This window comes from Hippocampus bargibanti, linkage group LG12 (assembly GCF_051943395.1).
Source record: "Hippocampus bargibanti isolate YZ-2025 linkage group LG12, ASM5194339v1, whole genome shotgun sequence".
In the NCBI taxonomy this organism is placed as follows: Eukaryota; Metazoa; Chordata; class Actinopteri; order Syngnathiformes; family Syngnathidae; genus Hippocampus; species Hippocampus bargibanti.
The window spans coordinates 1,920,420-1,939,349 of NC_142745.1; the positions used below are offsets into that span (position 1 = coordinate 1,920,420).

An 18,930-nucleotide genomic window follows, 5' to 3' on the forward strand; every position below is an offset into this window, starting at 1 on the left:
CACTCATTGTGGTGCTCCGTGTATGTCCCGAAAAATAGTTTGTATGCCAAGGTAAAATTTTCATAAATGTAACGTTCGTAAACCGAAAAGTTCGTAAGCCAAGGGGTTCGTAAACCGAGGTATCACTGTACAGCATATATACACACACACACTGGCGAAAGTCCATTCCCACCAGAATACAAATTAATACAGGTCTTAATGGCATTTTTTTAAATTCAACCGGCATGATTTCTATCCATCTTTGCTCCTAGGTAAATAAAAGCTACTATCATGAGTGTATCTCGGCTGGTTTTACTGCTTGGACTGCTTCTCTGTATTGAAGCTCAGCTGTCCAATGCCCAGCACTGGTCCCATGGTTGGTATCCTGGAGGCAAAAGGGACTTGGACTCCTTTGGTACATCTGAGGTCAGGCACAGTGCGAGTGTGTAACTACTACTTTAGTTTTATGAGTTTGCTTTGGTGGACCTATTCTGTATAGATGAACCCAACATCTCGTTTTCAGATTTCAGAGGAGATCAAACTATGTGAGGGGGCGGAGTGCAGTTATTTGAGACCACCCCGGAGGAGTATTCTAAAGGGCATGATTGTAAGTGGGAAAGGCCAGTTGACCGTATTCAAGTCAAATGATTTCATGTTAAGAAATGGAAGAGTGTGCTGTGACTCAACAAAAAAAATGTCTCTCCTTACAGTTGGATATCCTAACCAAAGAGCTCCAGAAGAAAAAGTGACACCTTGTAGCCAGCCTGTCCCGACTCTTCATACTAATTTTGAATCAGTGACGTGCGGTGCGGTTCATGGCTGGTGAGGCACTGACGTCATCGATGACGTCACCTCTCGTCTCTACTTAGTATTTGAACGGTAAATTCAGCGATTTTGAAAAAAAATCCTAAAACGGTGAAGTTAAATGGACAAGAACTTTAAAGTACAAATCACTAAAACATCTAACTGTTTAATTTATTTTTTCATTTGATATTTCCACTGCCTCACCTGCCTCCACTGACTGCACGTCACTGTTTTGAATTCATTTGGCGTAATGTGGGATGTTGGCTTCTATGGAAAAATTTCTGGCATTTAATGATCAGTTAGTTAACCTGTGTTCAAAACATGCCTTGAAATAAAGACTTTATTTTGATATTTTATTTTGTCTTTAATTTGTGTCACACTAGGAGATTGGTTACTTTGCTTTTCGTGTACGGTTTCAAGAAACGCTGTGTGAAAACATATTGAACCTAGATTTATGGATTCATTTGTCATCAAATGTATGATTCTCATATAAGTAACAGCAAAATCTTGCTTTGAAAAATGAAACATGCTTTGATCCTCCTCTTTCATCTCGAACTGCTTTACGTAACAAAGACGGTACAGAAAGTGCTTAAGAATGAATGTATCTCCGTGTCTTTGTGTTGTCATGTTTTTTTTTTTTTTTTTTTTTTTTTTTTTTTTGTTCTTTTGACTTCAAGACGGCGCCGCGAGAGTGGCTGCCTTTCCAGCAGCTCATGTATTTCTTTTTTCTACGTTCATTTCTTTCATAACTTTGCTGCTGTGAAATGTAAATTTCTCCACTACGACACTAATAAAGGCAAATCCAATCCAATCTATAATTTAAAAAAATCCCTACGACAAAAATGTAAAACAATTTATGCCAACGTTTGCATTAATAAATGGTTGAGATTTGGACAGCAGTAACATTAGGCTGTCATCATGTATGTTTTATTTGTCTTAGTTTGACATCAGTGCAGATTTACTGTGTTGTGATTTTGTTTCGGGTTGTTTTCTCTGTTTCCCAGACTTTTACTCGCCCTTTTTAAATACATACATTCTTTTGAATTCATTTCCATCAGCTGCAGGAATTGGATCGCTTTTTGTCTCAACCCCCAAACAACCTCGTCCAACTCAACACGCCTGCGCGTCAGTTGGGGCTAAAAAAATGGAGCTGCTGAACGTCAGCGCTCCGCAATCTGCGGAGTCTGGCGCTCAAAATAACATTAATGGTGCCCCTTTAGAGATTTCCACCACAGAACCTGACAAAGTAATAAACATTAAAACTGATAGTACCCTGGTTGGAGGTGAGTCTTGCCTGAAAAGGGCAATTCAGTCGTGTGACCGGACGAACGACGTTAGCTTTCTTGCTAACAGGCTAAAGCCGCATCGCATTGAAATGGATACTGGATAGCTCCTTTAGCTACAAGTGCTAACGTCTCTGTTTTGAAGTAGACGAAGCAGGGAAAGCTGGAATCACCCTGTCAGAACTGAACAACTAAACGTTAGGGTTGTATCGGGAATGGCTTTGGAAAAGCAAAAAATAAAATAATGTCTTCACCGTTGGCTCGCCGTGTTAAAATTGGCCGTTTTTATTTCCAGTTAGTCGTAAAAGAGCAGGCCCATTACTCAGCTGATGAAATAGCTAAAAAATATACAACAGGCCAGGGTTATTTGTTAGCTTGTATGATAAAAAATATATATATAAAAACACATTTCTAGTACAGAACTACCATCACAAACGAAATTAAAATATAGTAGTGTAGTAGGCCCAAGTGATCATTTGAAACGAGGCAGTAGCTTTACTCCTAAAAGTAAGTCGCTGTCACACACACTGTTTGAAGTGTGAATGATCCCACCCCTCATAAAAAAATATTAAAACATTATTTAATACACGTAGTAGTTGTATTAAGTTCATCCTGTCTGCTTAAGTATACGCTGAAACATGTCAGGTAATTGAACACCTAAAATACACTGTAAGAAAATAATTTTAAATTAGATATCAAGTAGACAGGATGAACTTAATACAACTATTACGCGAACTATTTAATACAAATTGATTGAAAATACATGTTCAATAAGATCAAATATTATACTATAAAGGGACATACAACAAATGGAATTTAACAAATGTGCCATGTTGAATTAAAAACATGAGTAAGTCACGGAAAATGTATGTGAAGTTTGAACATTTAATATGGTTACTTTTATACTTGCCACTAGAGGGAGCCCACACACCACTGACATTTTTATTAAGAATAATCTTGTAGTTTACGGTTTCAATGTTGGAATCAAAGGTATGTTCTATTATTTGCATTCGTACTGTGATGAATCAAGTAGAATTTAATCTTTTTTTCCTTTATGTCTAAATACCGGCTTTCTCGTTACTTGTTCTTCTTCAAACATTTTTTTTTTGGGTGGGGGCATTCAGGCAATGTGAGTGATGAAGAACTCCTGAAAGGTCTCCTCACTGACCAGCGTTGCCATGTGTGTGATGTCGTGCTGTTATATGAGGCTCAGCGGCTGTCACATTATGAGGTTTGGTGCATTTCTAATCCTACGTTAATTGAATCGCAGCCCGTGAGATCTCATTATATGATCTCTTTCTACTCATTTCCAGGGAAAAAAACATGCCCAGAAGTTGAAACTCTACCTGAATAACAAGAGGGATGAACTGAGGCATACAGAGTCTGCTGGACTGTTGGTTAGCACTTGTTTTGTATTTCAGGGGCATAAACTTCAAATTTTATTGGCTGTGTTATCATCACAATGCGACAATATCATAACATAAAGAAGCTGATGCTGTCTTCTAATTTTGCAGCGTCGCATGCCGTCTGACAAAGACCGTTTCTGTGAGCTGTGCAACATGGTGTTTACTTCTTCTGTGGTAGCAAAGTCACACTACAAAGGCAAAGTCCACATGAAAAATCTCAGGAAGCAAAATCCTCAAAAGGAAGGTACGTGTGCATGAGAGGAAGGGTGAAATATTTAGCGTACTGTAATATCAAAAAAGGAACGACTTGACTTGCCTGTGAAGTTGAATTGTTCCTCTAACCTAACAGCGAATGACACGGTGGGCCATACTTTACCAAGACCACCGATGGACCCCGCCAGCGAGGACCACGTGTCAGGATCAGGCAACGTTCCAGGCGGCGAATCAAATCCAAATGTGGCCATTTCAGATGCAAACAAGTACTGCGTTTTATGTGCCGCCTCCTTCAATAATCCCCAAATGGCGCTGCAGCACTACAACGGCCGCAAGCACCAAAGGAACAAGGCCAGACAGGACATGTTGAAAGAGCTCGCAGATGTTCGAGAAGGTAACGCGATGCCCCCCTTTGCGGAAGAACACAAACACACACACACTGCAGGAATCGAAATCCCAATACAGTGATACCTCGGTTTACGAACCCCTTGGCTTACAAACGTTTCGGTTTACGAACGTTAAATGTATGAAAATGTTACCTTGGCATACAAACTATTTTTCGGGATACACACGGAGCTGCCGCAAAGTGATGTGTCCTTCGCGAACGAACCCGTTCTCCTAAAAGATAAATGGCGGCCGGCTTGTTTTGGTCCTCTATTCCCCGCCCTCAGTCTTTGGTTAAAGCCACGTGATTGGTCAAGAACGCAGCAGTGAGGGGAGGTGGTTTAAACATGAAAGAGACAGGCAGACGACAGAGAGAGAGTGACAAAATGGATACAAAACAGTGACATTTGGACTCGTTTCAACTTGGATAGTTCAAAGGCAGAGTGTAGACTGCAAGGTTAAAATATCCCATCAATCAGGCTCCACAAATAACCCGCACTAGCCATCAGTTCAATTTGAAATCATAAGACAAGCAAGGGAACCAGCTATTAATGATGTTTCTAGCGTGTCTGTTTGCATCTGTTGCTGTTGCAATGTCACAACTTCCAAGATGTACAACCCAGAGCTCCTTGAGACACTTTATGCAAAAAACTATCCATTCCATTAACGATCATCACAAAGGTCAATAAAACAACTTTATTATACAGTACAGTTTATTTCTTTAATTATAATACCATAGCACATTTATTATACATAAAATAAGGTATATTGTGTGTCGTTTTAAGGGTTAGAAATTTAAAAAAATGTTTTTTATGGGGACCTGGGAACGGATTATTCTCATTTTAATTGTTTCCTATGGGAAATTAATTTTTGGGATGCACACTTTTCACCATACACACTCTGTCTGGGAACCAATTAAGTTCGGAAGCCAAGGTATCACTGTATTTTATTTCCAATGGTATCAGAATTAACCCCAATAGTTGCAAGTGGCCTGGATTTTTTAAAAAAATCTTTTTTGTACTTCCTTCTTTCATTTATTTCGTGCAGAAAACCCTCTGACGTGCTCCATATGTAATTTGCAATTCAACTCCGTTGAGATGTACCGAGCCCATATGCAGGGCTACAAGCACCATGCAAGGTAAGCTTTGCTATCCTTTTTTTGAATACACTCTTATTGTAAAGACAATGAAAGCAAAGTTAGGCTACTAAAATGTAAACATTAGTTGGTATGATCAACGGTACGTAGTTTTGCTCTTCACATTCACTGACAGACAATGTGCAAAAATGTGCCAACTCCAGTGCCAGGGTTTTTGTCATTGTCACGATTAAAAAAAAAAAAAAGCAGACATTGATTATATTTTTCGGTTTTTGACCAAATCGCTTTTCAAACAGGTTTCTGGAACGGATTATGTTTGAAAACTGAGGTTTGACTGTATTTTGAAGACGATACCAAAAAATCCCCCCATTTGTTCAAAGCATTATGTTGTTCAGCCATGTAGTTTTATCCACTCGTCAAATTTGAGGACGCTATCAAATGGCATTTGTATGAAAACCAGTCTACTGAATGACATTTCTACATTCCATTTAGTAGCAACAATTTGACACAAGCCACAAACCCACTTTTGTTGATGTGATTCTTCGCCAGGGAGAAGAAAGTCTTCAAACTATGCCAAACCCGACAGAAATCCTACAGCACGTTTGCCGATGAGCTGGCGCATTACATCCAAGTCCAGAAAGCTCGCGGACTCACGCCCAAGATTGCCGCCAGTCGATCTCAGAAGGAAGCACAAAACGAGAACCATCAAGCAGAAGAAGTCATGGACGTACAAAACGAGCACACGTCTCACCAGAAGCAGACTCTGGCGAGCTTTTCTCGCGTATATGAGCCCCATTCGCGCAACCGTGTCCCCCATTTTGGTGGAGAAGGTTTCCAACCTTCCTACATGGGCCCTCCTTGGCCATCCAGGGGTTGGGATTGCGATGGTCCTCCATCTTTCCCGCACTTCAGACCTTCGCTGGATCCCGCTACTCGACCTCTGAAGAGAAGAAGAAAGTGCTCCAGTTCCTCGTCATATTCAACTTCATCAGCTTCTTCCTCCTCCGCCTCTTCGTATTCTTCTTCTTCCTTCAGCGGCGGAGCAAGTGACAGCGATTCGGGCGAACGTGGGCAAAAAGAGAGAAGAAGGACCAAAAGATCACGGAGGGAAAAAGGTGGACGATCAGGAGCTGCAAACAAGGCGAGGCGCAAGAAGAAAACAAGCGATGATTACTCAGAGGACAGAAGAAGAAGAAGAAGAAAGGATCTCGGAGGATCAGCGGATGAGAAAAGAAAAAAAGGCAAACATCCCAGCAAGCAGAGACGGCAAATAAGGAAACAAGAAGAAGATCAAATGAAGGCCACCGTCGTGTCAACTCCAGAAGAAACGCAGGCTAATGTTGTCGAGCAGAGTGACCGACAGGAAGAACACGCCGCTGTCAAATGGAGAAAAGAGAAGAAGAGAACAAAGGAGATCACGGACAACAGGACGGAGGAGGAGAAATTGTGGGATGATTCCATTCTTGGCTGTTAAACCCAAGAAGGCGTCTGTGTAAGTCGTACAGGTGTGATCCATCGATGAAAAGGTTTCTTCAGCCGTCATCTGTACTGCTTTGTACATATGCACCTAAAAGCTAGCAACCGCTCATTTGACGACAATGAGGTTAAAATCCTAGCGAAAGAAAACAGATGCTTTGAAAGGGGAGTAAGAGAAGCCAGGGCGAATTGGGCAATCAGGCCAGTCGTCAGTCAGGACAATAGAAGCAATCAGTGGAGCCGCAGGGAGTAGTCCTCTGCTCCCCCCCCAACCTGAGAGCAGGGACCAATCATAGCGGAGTCCGGCACCGCCACATCTGGACAGTAGGGATATATATATAGGGCCGAAACTACCAGTAAGACTTTAGTTTGCTGACGAAGCTTCTTGGATAAGAAGCGAAACGTTCGACACCTTCAAAGAAGTCCAGATGACGGCTGAAGAAACCTTTTCATCGAAAAACCCAAAAAGAGCATTTCAATTATGTAATTATAAAACATTAAAATAATTTAAAAGCAAAATTACGCATCTCTTACAATTTTAACTGTAGATATCTGCTTAATGAAATAAAACTGTCAAAAATAAGGAACTATTAGCAATTTATGCTAGCTGGCTGTATTTAATTTATTCTTCTACTGACGCTTTAATAAACTACTTTTACACCAATGTCCTAAATTAGTTTGTCAACTTCCACTTTTATTCATTCCCGGTATGAATATTCCAAAATAATTGACAAAACAATTGGATGGAAATATAGTCATCCCGACAAACCCCAATCTGTCCATCAGGTCTTGTAATGCCCTTAGCAGCCTGCAGAGGGCGCTTTTGAGTTGACCAGGGGAGGCCACCTGTTGAAAAGTTGAGTCATTTTATATCTCTTTTGTGGTTTCGGAGGCAAACCTGCACCTGGCCTGGACCTAACCTCGTAAACAAGCTCAAACGTGTCTCACCATCAAATGATTATCTTTAAATGTCCCGATGCTAGGTTAAAAAAAAATGCTCGGTAAAATTAGACAGATGCTCATCTGTTTGCTGGCTACTGTCAAAGTGCCTTTGAGCGAGCGATTGTGCACGTGATGTGGATTTCCCCCTGATTGTATGATGTAAAATAATGACAATAAAATTATGCTTGTCAAGTCAATATTTTAGTGAAGATAAGAGATGTGTGTGTGTGTTTGTATGACTAGTCTTGTGAGGACCACTAGCATTTTATATCATACGTAGTGAGGACATTTTTGACAAGTAAGGACCTTTTGCCGGTCCTCACAAGTTTTTCATTCTAAAGGCTTCTTGAGGGTCTATATATGCATCTGTTAAAGCTTCAGAGAGGTCCTCACAAATTCACCCAAAATTATTTTTTGGTGTGTATTTTCATTTCACTTGGAAACACACACTTTTTACTTTTTAAGTGTGTGTGCGTGGTTAATGAGAGGAAACGTTCATACCACAATAAGTAAAACCATATTTTAGCCAAATTCACTATAGGGATGAGGACTTTGAATGTACCCATATAGAAACCTTACTCCTGCTATTATTTCAGTTTCATGTCCACTTTTTATTGCTTTGTTTTTAAAGAAATTGAAGTGGGAAACGGGCTGACATTTAGTCTTCAAATGGAACACTAGTTCCTCTCTAAACGTGTCAGCAACGGTTGAAGGACAACCGACAAAAAAGTGACGTCGGTGCTCCTGTGAGGAATGAATCAGCCCCCAGGCTGATAAATTCCTTACATGAAGCTTGGACGCCCTCTTCTGGCTCTTTCTGGTGCAACACGAGGTTTGCAGACCAAACAAGCTGATGGAAGGACTGCAACAATGTGTCCTTTTTTCGGTCAGGGGCGTTCCTTCAGTGACGTCACGTACGGACTCGTCACCAACTCAAAAACAAGACTTCCGGAATATTTGGCACGAGTCTTAAAAGGTAAAACATAGCTACAGTAAAGTCTCGTTATATCGATATCGGATATATCGATAGTCCCGGTTATATCGATACTATTTCTATGCACGCACGGAGAAAATTACATGCAAACAGGGTCGGATATATCGATAGTCCCGGTTATATCGATATTTTTTCGGACTCCCTTGAATATCGATATAACGAGACTTTACTGTATATGCGGTGGAATCTTTGTAAAATACGCTCAGTAGAAGTCATTTGAAGCCATTTTACAAATTATGGACACAAGCAGAAGGTCGGTCGTCCTTGAAGTCATTTTTAATTGGTGTTTTGCATTTGACTAAAAATATCATCCTGCGTGTTTTCAGATGCGATAAAACGTTTTTCTGATGTCAGTTAGGAAACAAACCAAAAAAAAAAGTGTGTCGGTTGTCCTTTTACGCAAAATTCATAATGTGTCCTACCTGATGTGGATCGCGTGCAAGTCAAAGAGGGGTGACGGGCCGTTTTGACACCTCAACAGGGGGTGTGTATCGCACATCCTCTGCTACGAGAACCCCCCACACCTTCCCCGCCATGACACCACAAACACATCCTCAGCAGAGTCTACACTGTAAAATGGATCTCCGGTGGATTGGCCTCCTGGCAACCTTCTTGCTTTGCGGCAGTAAGTTCCTTTATTGTGACTTGAAAATATTCTTATCACGTCAATGATGTGAGAGACCATTTTTCGTTTTGTCTCCCAGAGTTAATCGGAGGTGCCGATACAGTCCAGAAAAGCGAAGAAGGTGTGCCGATTGAATTGAAATGCAAGCCCCCTGACGTCGGCTCCATCGTGATGTGGTTTCGAAAAGTGGAGCAATCGGGAATGGAATTCCTGGCGACTTACACGAGCAACGGCATGGTCAAGTCGCAAAGTCACTCCTTCGCGGCCATCTTCAGCGACCTGAGAATCCGCGACAACATCCTCATTTTAAAGTCCTTCCAGAAAGGTCGCGACGCTGGAATTTACGCTTGCGCGTCTTTTAGAAACAACCATTTGTATTTTGGCCACGTCACACAATTGGCGCAAGGTAAGAAAGACTTCAGTTGTTCTTCTTCTTTTAGTTCGTTAGTTATTTAGTTCATCACCTTGCGATTGTTGCACTGATAACGTCGGGCGGGGCTGCGCGTCATGCAATAAAACTATCTCTCTCTCTGTCTTTCTCTCTCTCTTTCCCTCTTTCTCTGTCTCTTGTTCTCTCCTTCTTTCTCTTTCTGTGTCTTTTTCTCTTTCTCTCTGTTTCTCTTTCTCTCGCTTACTCTCTTTCTGTCTTGGTCTCTCTCTCTTTCCTCTCTCTCTTTTTCTCTCACTCTCTTTCTCACTCTCTCCTTCTCTCTCTCTCTCCCTCTCTTTCTCTCTCTCTGTTTCTCTTTCTCTCGCTTTCTTTCTTTCTGTCTTGCTCTCTCTCTCTGTTTTTCTCTTTCTCACTCTCCTCTCTTTCTGTCTCTCTCTGTTTGTCTTTCTCTCGCTTTCTCTCTTTCTGTCTTTCTCTCTCTCTTTTGTTCTCCTTTCTCACTCTCTCTCTTTCTCTCTCTCTCTGTCTATCTCTTTCTCTCTCTCTCTTTCTCTTACTGTCTTGCTCTCTCTCTCTTTTGTTCTGTCTCTTTCTGTCTCTTTCTGTCTCTCTCAATTTTTTTTTTTCTCTCTCTCTCTGTTTTTCTTCTCTCTCTTTCTCTGTCTATCTCTTTCTCTTTCTATTTTGTTCTTTGTCTTTCCTTCTCTCTTTCTCACTCTCTTTTCTTTCTTTCTCACTCTTTTTCTTTCTCTCTTTTTCTCTCTTTCTCACTCTCCTCTCTTTCTCTCTACCTCTCTCTGTTTCTCTTTCTCTCGCTCTCTCTCTTTCCTTTCGCTCTTTTTCTCTCACTCTCTCCTTCTCTCTCTCTGTTTCTCTTTCTCTGTCTATCTCTTTCTCTCTTTCTCTTACTCTGTCTTGCTCTCTCTCTCTCTTTCTCTCCCTGTTTTTTTCTGTTTTTCTTTCTCTCTCTTTCTATTTTGTTCTGTCTTTCTTTCTCTCTTTCTCACTCTCTTTTTCTTTCTTTCTCTCTTTTTCTCTCTTTCTCACTCTCTCCTCTCTTTCTCTGTTTCTCTTTCTCTCGCTCTCTCTCTCTTTCTCTCTGTTTCTCTCTCTCTGTCTATCTCTTTCTCTCTCTTTCTCTTACTGTCTTGCTCTCTCTCTCTTTTGTTCTCTCTTTTTCTCTCTCTCTCTCTCTTTCTTTCTTTCTCTCTCTCTTTCTCTCCCTCCCTACTTTTGCAGATGAACCTGCGTCCCCCACAGTCACACACGGTCCACCCGTAAGCGCCTTACCGTGTTCACGTGAGAAGGCAACGATGCAAGGTACGCGAGTCGATTCGCTCTTATGACTCCCAGCTTGGAATCTTGTGCGAATCAATACAGTGACGTTATCATCGAATCATCCTTAATATTTTATTTTATTTTATTTTGTTTTATTTTAATCAGATGGGTTCGTGTTGTGTAATCCCATCATCCTGATTCCACTGGCGGGAAGTTGTGGCCTTCTGCTTCTCATCATCTTCATTGTCGTTATCTCCTGCAATCGTAAGTGGCGGTCCTCAGGGAGGCCATCACATCCCATTTTAATTTGGGCTTTATTCCTTGACGCATTTGGAAATATGTTCAATATATTCTTCCAGTTTAATATTTTTTTTTTTTCTTTTTTGTAGGCATGAGAACACGCAGGTGTCCACATCATTATAAAAAGAGGTATGTATGTTTTTTTTATGTCATAATCAAGTCATCATTCTAATCATTTCAACTGTGACCCGCAACTAAGTCCGACTGATGTTATTGCTTTCAGGCCTCCAAAAATTACATACTGTTCATATTTGGACTAAATAGGAATGTGAATTCATACGCTGTGAAATAAAAGCACTTCATACTTTGGTGTATTTTAATACACCAAATTCTAAATGTCATGATCAAATTGAATAGCTCATTGTGATGCGAAATACGCATCGAATAGCTTCTAAAATATATTTAAAAGTGCATTTTCTGCGTAGCTCTCTCTCTTGTTTCTATTTATAATTGTATGTTATTTATTGCATTGTATTTGTGATTATATTTTATTTATTATAGTACCTATGCTTGTCTGTGACTGTAAAGTGTTATTGAGAGCTTTGAAAGGTCCTTAAAATGTAATTTATTATTATTATATTTTGAAATTTGAATGACTCAAAAGTTGCCATGACAAATAACATTGAAAATCGGTTATTAGTACAGGAAAGTACTTAAAAAACAACCTCGTCATATCCCAAAAATATTTTCTGACATTTTTTCAGGCCATTGAAGAAAACGGCTCCTGGAAAACAGCAGCAGCACAATTGATCATTGTAAATTTTCCCCATTGTGGGACGAATAAAGTTTTTTTTTTTGATTCTGATACACGTCTGTCAACGTTCTATCGTGCTGATTTGATTTATTTCCAAAATATGTCACAGAAGTACTCAACAGCTCCCTTTTGACAACCAAACATAGTGACCACATGTAGTGCCAAAGAATATTTTGTCATAAGGGTGAATGTTTACAAATATCTCTTCAGTGGTATGGAATTTTTACTTTTATATATATATATTTTCTCGATTTGAGGTGATGACGAATGTGTTTTAAATGTAAGTTTAGAGTATTTTACAATTCTTAAGTTTGTGATAATAGGATGTCAAATCAACCCCATTAGCTATTTGTTTTCATGCATGTTTTTCTTATTCAGATTTTTATCTCAACAGAAGCACTCATTTGCTTGCTTGTCCATTTTTATTTGACAATTCCCAAATGAGTATGATGAACAAAAATAAAAGAACTCTCTTCAATTTCAATGAATTATTTATCTTTATTTATGTCCATTGTCTTGTCAAACAAACCCACTCATTTGCACTATCAGTCATTCAGGATCTTGGCAAAAATATTTGATCAGGATATAAAACTTTTTTTTTTTTTAGCAAAATAGATGTGTTGAAGCCCCCCCCCCCAAAAAAAAAAAAAAAAAAAAGTGAACAGGAAGTGGGCTGCTCTACCTTTTTTTGCAGCATGAAAAACCACCAAGTCAGGAGTTTTTGTTCCTGTGAAGGGCTAGCATGCGCGCATGAACGCATGCATGAACATATACAGTATATATATACTGTATATATGTATGTATATATACAGTATATATACTGTATATATACTATGTATATATATATTGTATATATACTGTATATATACAGTATATATACACAGTATGTATATATATACATATATATATATATATATACACATATACATACATATACACACACACACACATATACACATATATATATACACACACACACACACACACACACACACATATATATATATATATATATACACACATATATATACATATATATGCATATATATATATATATATATGTGTGTGTGTGTGTACTTTGCTTTTTAATTCTTTTGAGGCACAAATGGTGTATAAAATACACATATACTGTCATGATTATTAGATGTAATGAATATTTCATTGAGAAAATGGATGGCTATTAAAAATAGTTTCTCACACGTGGGACACCCAATCAAAAAAAAAAAAAAAAATAGAGGGAAAAAAATTAATGTTTTTCCATCTACTTTAACGTATCAAAGCCCTTTGTAAGTCACACAGTGTTTTCTTGTGTCGAGTACATTTTTTTTTTTTACAGTTTGTTTTCAACACCACCTTGGTTTACAAAGTGCAATTGTGGACGCCAGTACTTTTTACAAAATATATAGCAGAGACCCTATTTTTCAAAATGGCATTCGCAGGGAGGGAATGAAGCCTCCTTTGCATGTTTGACCCCATGTTTGACCCCAAGCTATAGGCAAACAAAGCGTCTTCATGACACTTAAAAGCACGCGGTGATCCAAAACAACATTGGTATTAGCATCAAGCATTGCACAACATTTCAATACTATACACTCGCTCTCCCCTGCTCGTGTCAGCAAAAGGTCAGCAAAAGGTCACACGGCCGTCTTGTTACCAGTGTGGCACGGGAGGGCCAAACCAAGACATGGACAACAACATTATCATCCACATTTACCAGCAAACACAACTTTTTTTTTTCCTCCAGCATGTCTTGCTACAGTACGGGCAGAAACCAAAAGCTCCTCATCCTTAATTACAAGTGGAAACAAAGCAGAAAGGTCATGCTTGTACATAACGGTGTGTATGTGTGTGTGTGCGTTTGTATGACTAGTCTTGTGAGGACCACTAACATTTTATACCATACGTAGTGAGGACATTTTTGACAAGTGAGGACCTTTTGGCTGGTCCTCACAAGTTTTTCATTCGAAAGGCTTCTAGAGGGTCTATAGATGCATCTGTTAAAGTTTCACAGAGGTCCTCACAAATTCACCCAAAATGATTTTTTGGTGTGTATTTTCATTTCACTTGGATACGCACACGTTTTACTCACTATGTGTGAGTTTATGTGTGTGGTTAATGAGAGGAAAAGTTCATACCACAAAAAGTAAAACGATATTTTAACCAAATTCACTACAGGGGTGAGGACTTTGAATGTAGCCATTCAGAAACCTCACTCCTGCTGTTATTTCAGTTTTAAGTCCACTTTTTAGTTCTTTGTTTTCAAAGAAGTAGAAGTGGGAAATGGGTGACATTTAGTCTTCAAATGGAACACTAGTTCTTCTCTAAACTTATCAGCATCGTGGTCCTCACTCCTTATCTGGAGTTATCCGGACCTCACAAAACCATTGAAACAGGAATGTGTGTGTGTGTGTGTGTGTGTGTGTGTGTGTGTGTGTGTGTGTGTGTGTGTGTGTGTGTGTGTGTGTGTGCGTGTGTTGTCGTTCAACTCTAGTGTACATCCTGGATGATTTAATAAAGTACAATGTCAATGCAGTAGATGAGGGTGCACCACCGTAGCTTCCTCAAAGGCCTCCGGAGGTCCAAACTGCATCAGTTGACCGGAAACACAAACACGTACGTATTAATTTTGCTATTTTATTCTTGCTCGCTGGATTTTTTTTTTTTTTTTTTTTTACAAACGCAGGTCAACACCAACCAAGCTGACAGTTCGTTGTCTAGCTCTTCCTTCCCCGCTGTGCAGATGTCGCCACCACATCTGAGCTTTGTTGGCCGGGAAGCTGTTTGTCGGCAGGAGGCTCAGATGCATGATGTTTCTGGAAAAGGAGAGTTCGTTGAAGATACTCTGAAGAACCTTTCATCAACCAGGCTTTGGTGCATTTGGATTAGGTGAAGCGTACATGCAGCTTGTGTGCAGCGTCAAGTGCAAAAACAGGCTGACAAAGACTCTTTTGTTGCGCAAAGAGGAATTCGGGGCATTGCAGCGCACATCATCATGCAGCAGTTGCTTACTTTCGATTTTGACTTTGACTTGCTCTTGCTCTGTAGGTCACAAAGTTGACATCTAAGTCATGTTAAAGGACAACCGACGCCTCCGGACAAGTTGTGTCCATAATTTGTAAAATCACTTCAAATGACTTCTACTGAGCGTATTTGACAGATTCCACCGCATATAGCTATATTTTACATTTTAAGACTCGCACTGAATATTCAGGAAGTCTTGTTTTTGAGTTGGTGACGAGTCCTCACGTTACGTCACTAAAGGAACGTCCCTGACTGAGAAAGGACACATTGTAGTAGTCCTTTCATTCACATCAATGCATTTTGCGGTACTTTGTTTGGTCTGAAAACTTCGTGTTGATGATGAAATTAGAAGGAAAAAACATAAATAAAGCAATTGTGAATCGTTGTGTGTTCCACCAAGACTACTATTTGATACTAGTTGACACAAATTCCCAGCAGACAAATCAGCCCTTTTCCAACAGAGCTTGGGCGCCATCTTGTGCATTTTCCTGGGACACTACATTTCTGTCGAGATGCCTCAAAATGATACGGAAGGACTTCTTTAATCGATTGCAAACATGTATGCTTTCCTCTTCAGAACTATTTGAATCATATTCATAACTGGATGAGTAACAAGAAAGCAACTTCTCCGAATTTGAAGCCATTTTTTTTATTCTAGAGCAAGGCGAAGACATCCTGACGTGATGTCACGAACAAGAGGGCGGGACTTTCTGAATCTGTCCACTTCCAAGCTCATTTTGTGGCAGTTTTTGGACACATTAAGTCATTTTTATTGGTGTTTTGCAATTGACTAGAAATATCTGATTGACTAGTAAAAGACAATCTTTCTGTGTCCGAGCCTTTGTCCACAGTGTCCGATCGAACATCTCTGACATTATTAAATAATAATAATAATAATACATTTCATTTATAAATGATGTGTTTTGAACCTCACATACCGCTTAACTCATTTGTGTTTTATTTACCTTGGTCGAGCCCGACTTCGCTTTGAATGCTGGGTCATCTGGAAGGAGGGTGTCGGCCAATTCCTCCAGAACTGGAGGGGGCATGGGCTGCCAAGGAAAACAAAGACATATTTGAAATACAATACAATACAATACATATTGCCATTTTCCAAGCAATCAAATTTGGTGTTACCTTCAGGGCCTCTGATTCGAGCGCGGAATGCGTCAACTCTGCGGTGGCGGCGGCTGACGATGAAACCGATGTGTTGAAGTCGCTGGACAGCAAGTCCAACGCCGTCTTGTCATCCATCGACTTTGATAGGGGAGCGAGGAATACAACGTGAATTTCAATATGGACGCGACATGCGTGATGGTTTTACCGTGCGCAAGAATCACCTTCTTTGGTGTGACGTCAACCTTTGCCTTAGCCTCAGCCATTTTCTTTAAAAAGAAAAAAAAAAAACATTTGATTGCATTCACGTTGCATTAGAGAGAATTGTCGAGTCTTTCCGCAAGATCTGTCTGTCTATTTATCTAGCTCCCTAACTAGCTAGCTACATTTTACTAGCTATCTAACTACCTAGCAAGCTCACTAGTTGGCTACATTTTACTAGCTATCTAGCTCCCTAACTAGCTAGCTAGCTGGCTACATTTTACTAGCTATCTAACTACCTAGCAAGCTCACTAGTTGGCTACATTTTACTAGCTATCTAACTACCTAGCAAGCTCACTAGTTGGCGACATTTTACTAGCTATCTAACTACCTAGCAAGCTCACTAGTTGGCTACATTTTACTAGCTATCTAACTACCTAGCAAGCTCACTAGTTGGCTACATTTTACTAGCTATCTAGCTCCCTAACTAGCTAGCTAGCTGGCTACATTTTACTAGCTATCTAACTACCTAGCAAGCTCACTAGTTGGTGACATTTTACTAGCTATCTAACTACCTAACTAGCTAGCTAGCTGGCTACATTTTACTAGCTATCTAACTACCTAGCAAGCTCACTAGTTGGCGACATTTTACTAGCTATCTAACTACCTAGCAAGCTCACTAGTTGGCTACATTTTACTAGCTATCTAGCTCCCTAACTAGCTAGCTGGCTACATTTTACTAGCTATCTAACTACCTAGCAAGCTCACTAGTTGGCTACATTTTACTAGCTATCTAACTACCTAGCAAGCTCACTAGTTGGCGACATTTTACTAGCTATCTAACTACCTAGCAAGCTCACTAGTTGGCTACATTTTACTAGCTATCTAGCTCCCTAACTAGCTAGCTAGCTGGCTACATTTTACTAGCTATCTAACTACCTAGCAAGCTCACTAGTTGGCTACATTTTACTAGCTATCTAACTACCTAGCAAGCTCACTAGTTGGCGACATTTTACTAGCTATCTAACTACCTAGCAAGCTCACTAGCTGGCTACATTTTACTAGCTATCTAGCTCCCTAACTAGCTAGCTAGCTGGCTACATTTTACTAGCTATCTAACTACCTAGCAAGCTCACTAGTTGGTGACATTTTACTAGCTATCTAACTACCTAACTAGCTAGCTAGCTGGCTACATTTTACTAGCTATCTAACTACCTAGCAAGCTCACTAGTTGGCTACATTTTACTAGCTATCTAGCTCCCTAACTAGCTAGCTAGCTGGCTACATTTTACTAGCTATCTAACTACCTAGCAAGCTCACTAGTTGGCTACATTTTACTAGCTATCTAGCTCCCTAACTAGCTAGCTAGCTGGCTACATTTTACTAGCTATCTAACTACCTAGCAAGCTCACTAGTTGGCTACATTTTACTAGCTATCTAACTACCTAGCAAGCTCACTAGTTGGCTACATTTTACTAGCTATCTAGCTCCCTAACTAGCTAGCTAGCTGGCTACATTTTACTAGCTATCTAACTACCTAGCAAGCTCACTAGTTGGCTACATTTTACTAGCTATCTAACTACCTAGCAGGCTCGCTAGCTAGAAAGTGATCTAGCCAAAAACGAGCTAGATCACGATGTAGCTATTTAACTAGCTAGATAGCGTTTCAACGTTTCAATCAAGGCAGCGTCATTTGATGGCGTCCGTCACCTTCAGATCCTCCTCGGTGGGTCTGTACTCAGGTGGAAGGGAGTCGTCTCTCTCTCCCATTTTAATCAGCCTCTCCTCAACTGCTTTTTTCTCCTGCACACCAAACACACGCGGAGGTCTTTGTTTTTCATTTTTTTATATAGCATGCCTTTATTTATGTATTTGTTTGTTTTTGTTCATTTGTTTGTTAGTTTTATGACGGGTGGTTATTCTTACAAAAACGTTACATTGATACAGACAGAGAAACCGCTATTTAACGACTAAAATAAAAACGATAACCTTCTCGATGAAAAAAAAAAACCATCTAAAATACACAGAATACAACATGAAGCCGGAATGTTCCGGCTTCATGGATGCTTTTATGGATGCCCACCTTGACAAGGTCTTTGGCAGAAATGGGGGCTGGCTGAGGGGCGGGTGTAATTTCCGTGATGAGCGTTTCTGAAAGAGCATCCAGGGCGTCGTCTGCTCCTGGAGAAAACTGCATCTTGAAAACAAATTGTTATATTATAAAGAAGAATCTGAAGTCGTTTTGTGTGTTTTTATTACCTCGGGGGCAGTTTCTGGGGGGGGACAAGCAGCAGATTTCATCGTGGGGGCAGCAGAGGATGAAACAAATTCTCCCGCTAAGGCATCCAGAGCCAAGTCTGCGGACGACTTTAGGAGAGATGCTTCAAGTAAGGATTTATAATAATAATAACAGTCCTTCATTTGGATTTGTTTTATACACGCATTTATGTATTCATTGAAATCCAGCAGAGCTTAAAGGACAACTGACACCATTTTTTTGTTTCCTAACTGACATCAGAAAAAAAACGTTTTATAGCATCTAAAATACCCAAAACACGCAGGATGATATTTTTAGTCAAATGCAAAACACCAATAAAAATGACTTCAAGTGTCCCAAAACGACTTCAAAATGACCCCGGAAATGGCGAGTTTCAGAAGGTCCCGCCC

At 40.0% G+C, this 18,930-nt stretch overlaps 4 protein-coding genes across 28 annotated transcripts in view; 3 read left to right on the forward strand and 1 right to left on the reverse strand.

The window, feature by feature from the left end:
* ptpra (protein tyrosine phosphatase receptor type A) overlaps positions 1–1,395 on the forward strand; it is a 36,151-nt gene extending 34,756 nt beyond the window's left edge. The window contains exons 23-25 of one of the 2 annotated variants that reach the window (XM_089009690.1): positions 257–405; positions 503–586; positions 690–1,149. In XM_089009690.1, the coding sequence (XP_088865816.1) occupies positions 257–405; positions 503–586; positions 690–728 (272 nt within the window). In that variant the 3' untranslated portion in view covers positions 729–1,149. Of the gene's footprint in view, positions 1–251; positions 406–502; positions 587–689 lie in introns of both variants that reach the window. The other variant, XM_089009689.1, reaches the window with a different exon arrangement.
* Positions 1,396–1,921: 526 nt separating this feature from the next.
* zmat1 (zinc finger matrin-type 1) lies at positions 1,922–8,187 on the forward strand. Its single transcript, XM_089011074.1, has 7 exons — positions 1,922–2,066; positions 3,191–3,297; positions 3,380–3,463; positions 3,581–3,716; positions 3,822–4,079; positions 5,117–5,207; positions 5,715–8,187. Exons 1-7 carry the CDS (start codon positions 1,928–1,930, stop codon positions 6,637–6,639), a joined length of 1,740 nt encoding a protein of 579 aa, XP_088867200.1. The 5' UTR covers positions 1,922–1,927; the 3' UTR covers positions 6,640–8,187.
* Positions 8,188–8,595: 408 nt separating this feature from the next.
* Positions 8,596–12,252, forward strand: cd8a (CD8 subunit alpha). 2 transcript variants are annotated; one of them, XM_089009425.1, is made up of 6 exons: positions 8,596–9,202; positions 9,282–9,608; positions 10,833–10,913; positions 11,037–11,135; positions 11,261–11,300; positions 11,395–12,252. In XM_089009425.1, exons 1-6 carry the CDS (start codon positions 9,112–9,114, stop codon positions 11,429–11,431), a joined length of 675 nt encoding a protein of 224 aa, XP_088865551.1. In that variant the 5' UTR covers positions 8,596–9,111; the 3' UTR covers positions 11,432–12,252. The 2 variants fall into 2 exon arrangements, with proteins under 2 accessions (XP_088865551.1, XP_088865550.1); XM_089009424.1 differs by having other exon boundaries at positions 11,876–12,252.
* Positions 12,253–14,329: 2,077 nt separating this feature from the next.
* The window catches only part of cast (calpastatin), a 43,148-nt gene continuing 38,547 nt past the window's right edge, over positions 14,330–18,930 (reverse strand). For 20 of the 23 annotated variants that reach the window (XM_089009413.1, XM_089009404.1, XM_089009420.1 and 17 more), the window contains 9 exons: positions 18,523–18,630; positions 18,347–18,460; positions 17,974–18,066; positions 16,287–16,331; positions 16,084–16,203; positions 15,912–15,998; positions 14,935–14,964; positions 14,621–14,738; positions 14,330–14,509 (listed from right to left, as the gene is read on the reverse strand). In XM_089009413.1, coding sequence (XP_088865539.1) covers positions 14,640–14,738; positions 14,935–14,964; positions 15,912–15,998; positions 16,084–16,203; positions 16,287–16,331; positions 17,974–18,066; positions 18,347–18,460; positions 18,523–18,630 — 696 coding nt within the window. In that variant the 3' untranslated portion in view covers positions 14,330–14,509; positions 14,621–14,639. The remainder of the gene's footprint in view (positions 14,510–14,620; positions 14,739–14,934; positions 14,965–15,911; positions 15,999–16,083; positions 16,204–16,286; positions 16,332–17,973; positions 18,067–18,346; positions 18,461–18,522; positions 18,631–18,930) is intronic. The other 3 variants (XM_089009400.1, XM_089009403.1, XM_089009401.1) reach the window with 2 other exon arrangements.

Excerpts from the sequence above, each read along its gene's own strand:
- zmat1 (XM_089011074.1), top strand. The coding sequence starts at position 1,928 with ATGGAGCTGCTGAACGTCAGCGCTCCGCAATCTGCGGAGTCTGGCGCT. Across the intron at positions 3,717-3,821 it reads GCAAAATCCTCAAAAGGAAG|CGAATGACACGGTGGGCCAT; the intron begins GTACGTGTGCAT and ends CTAACCTAACAG. Across the intron at positions 4,080-5,116 it reads GCTCGCAGATGTTCGAGAAG|AAAACCCTCTGACGTGCTCC; the intron begins GTAACGCGATGC and ends TATTTCGTGCAG.
- cd8a (XM_089009424.1), top strand. The coding sequence starts at position 9,112 with ATGACACCACAAACACATCCTCAGCAGAGTCTACACTGTAAAATGGAT. Across the intron at positions 9,203-9,281 it reads AACCTTCTTGCTTTGCGGCA|AGTTAATCGGAGGTGCCGAT; the intron begins GTAAGTTCCTTT and ends TTTGTCTCCCAG. Across the intron at positions 9,609-10,832 it reads CGTCACACAATTGGCGCAAG|ATGAACCTGCGTCCCCCACA; the intron begins GTAAGAAAGACT and ends CTACTTTTGCAG.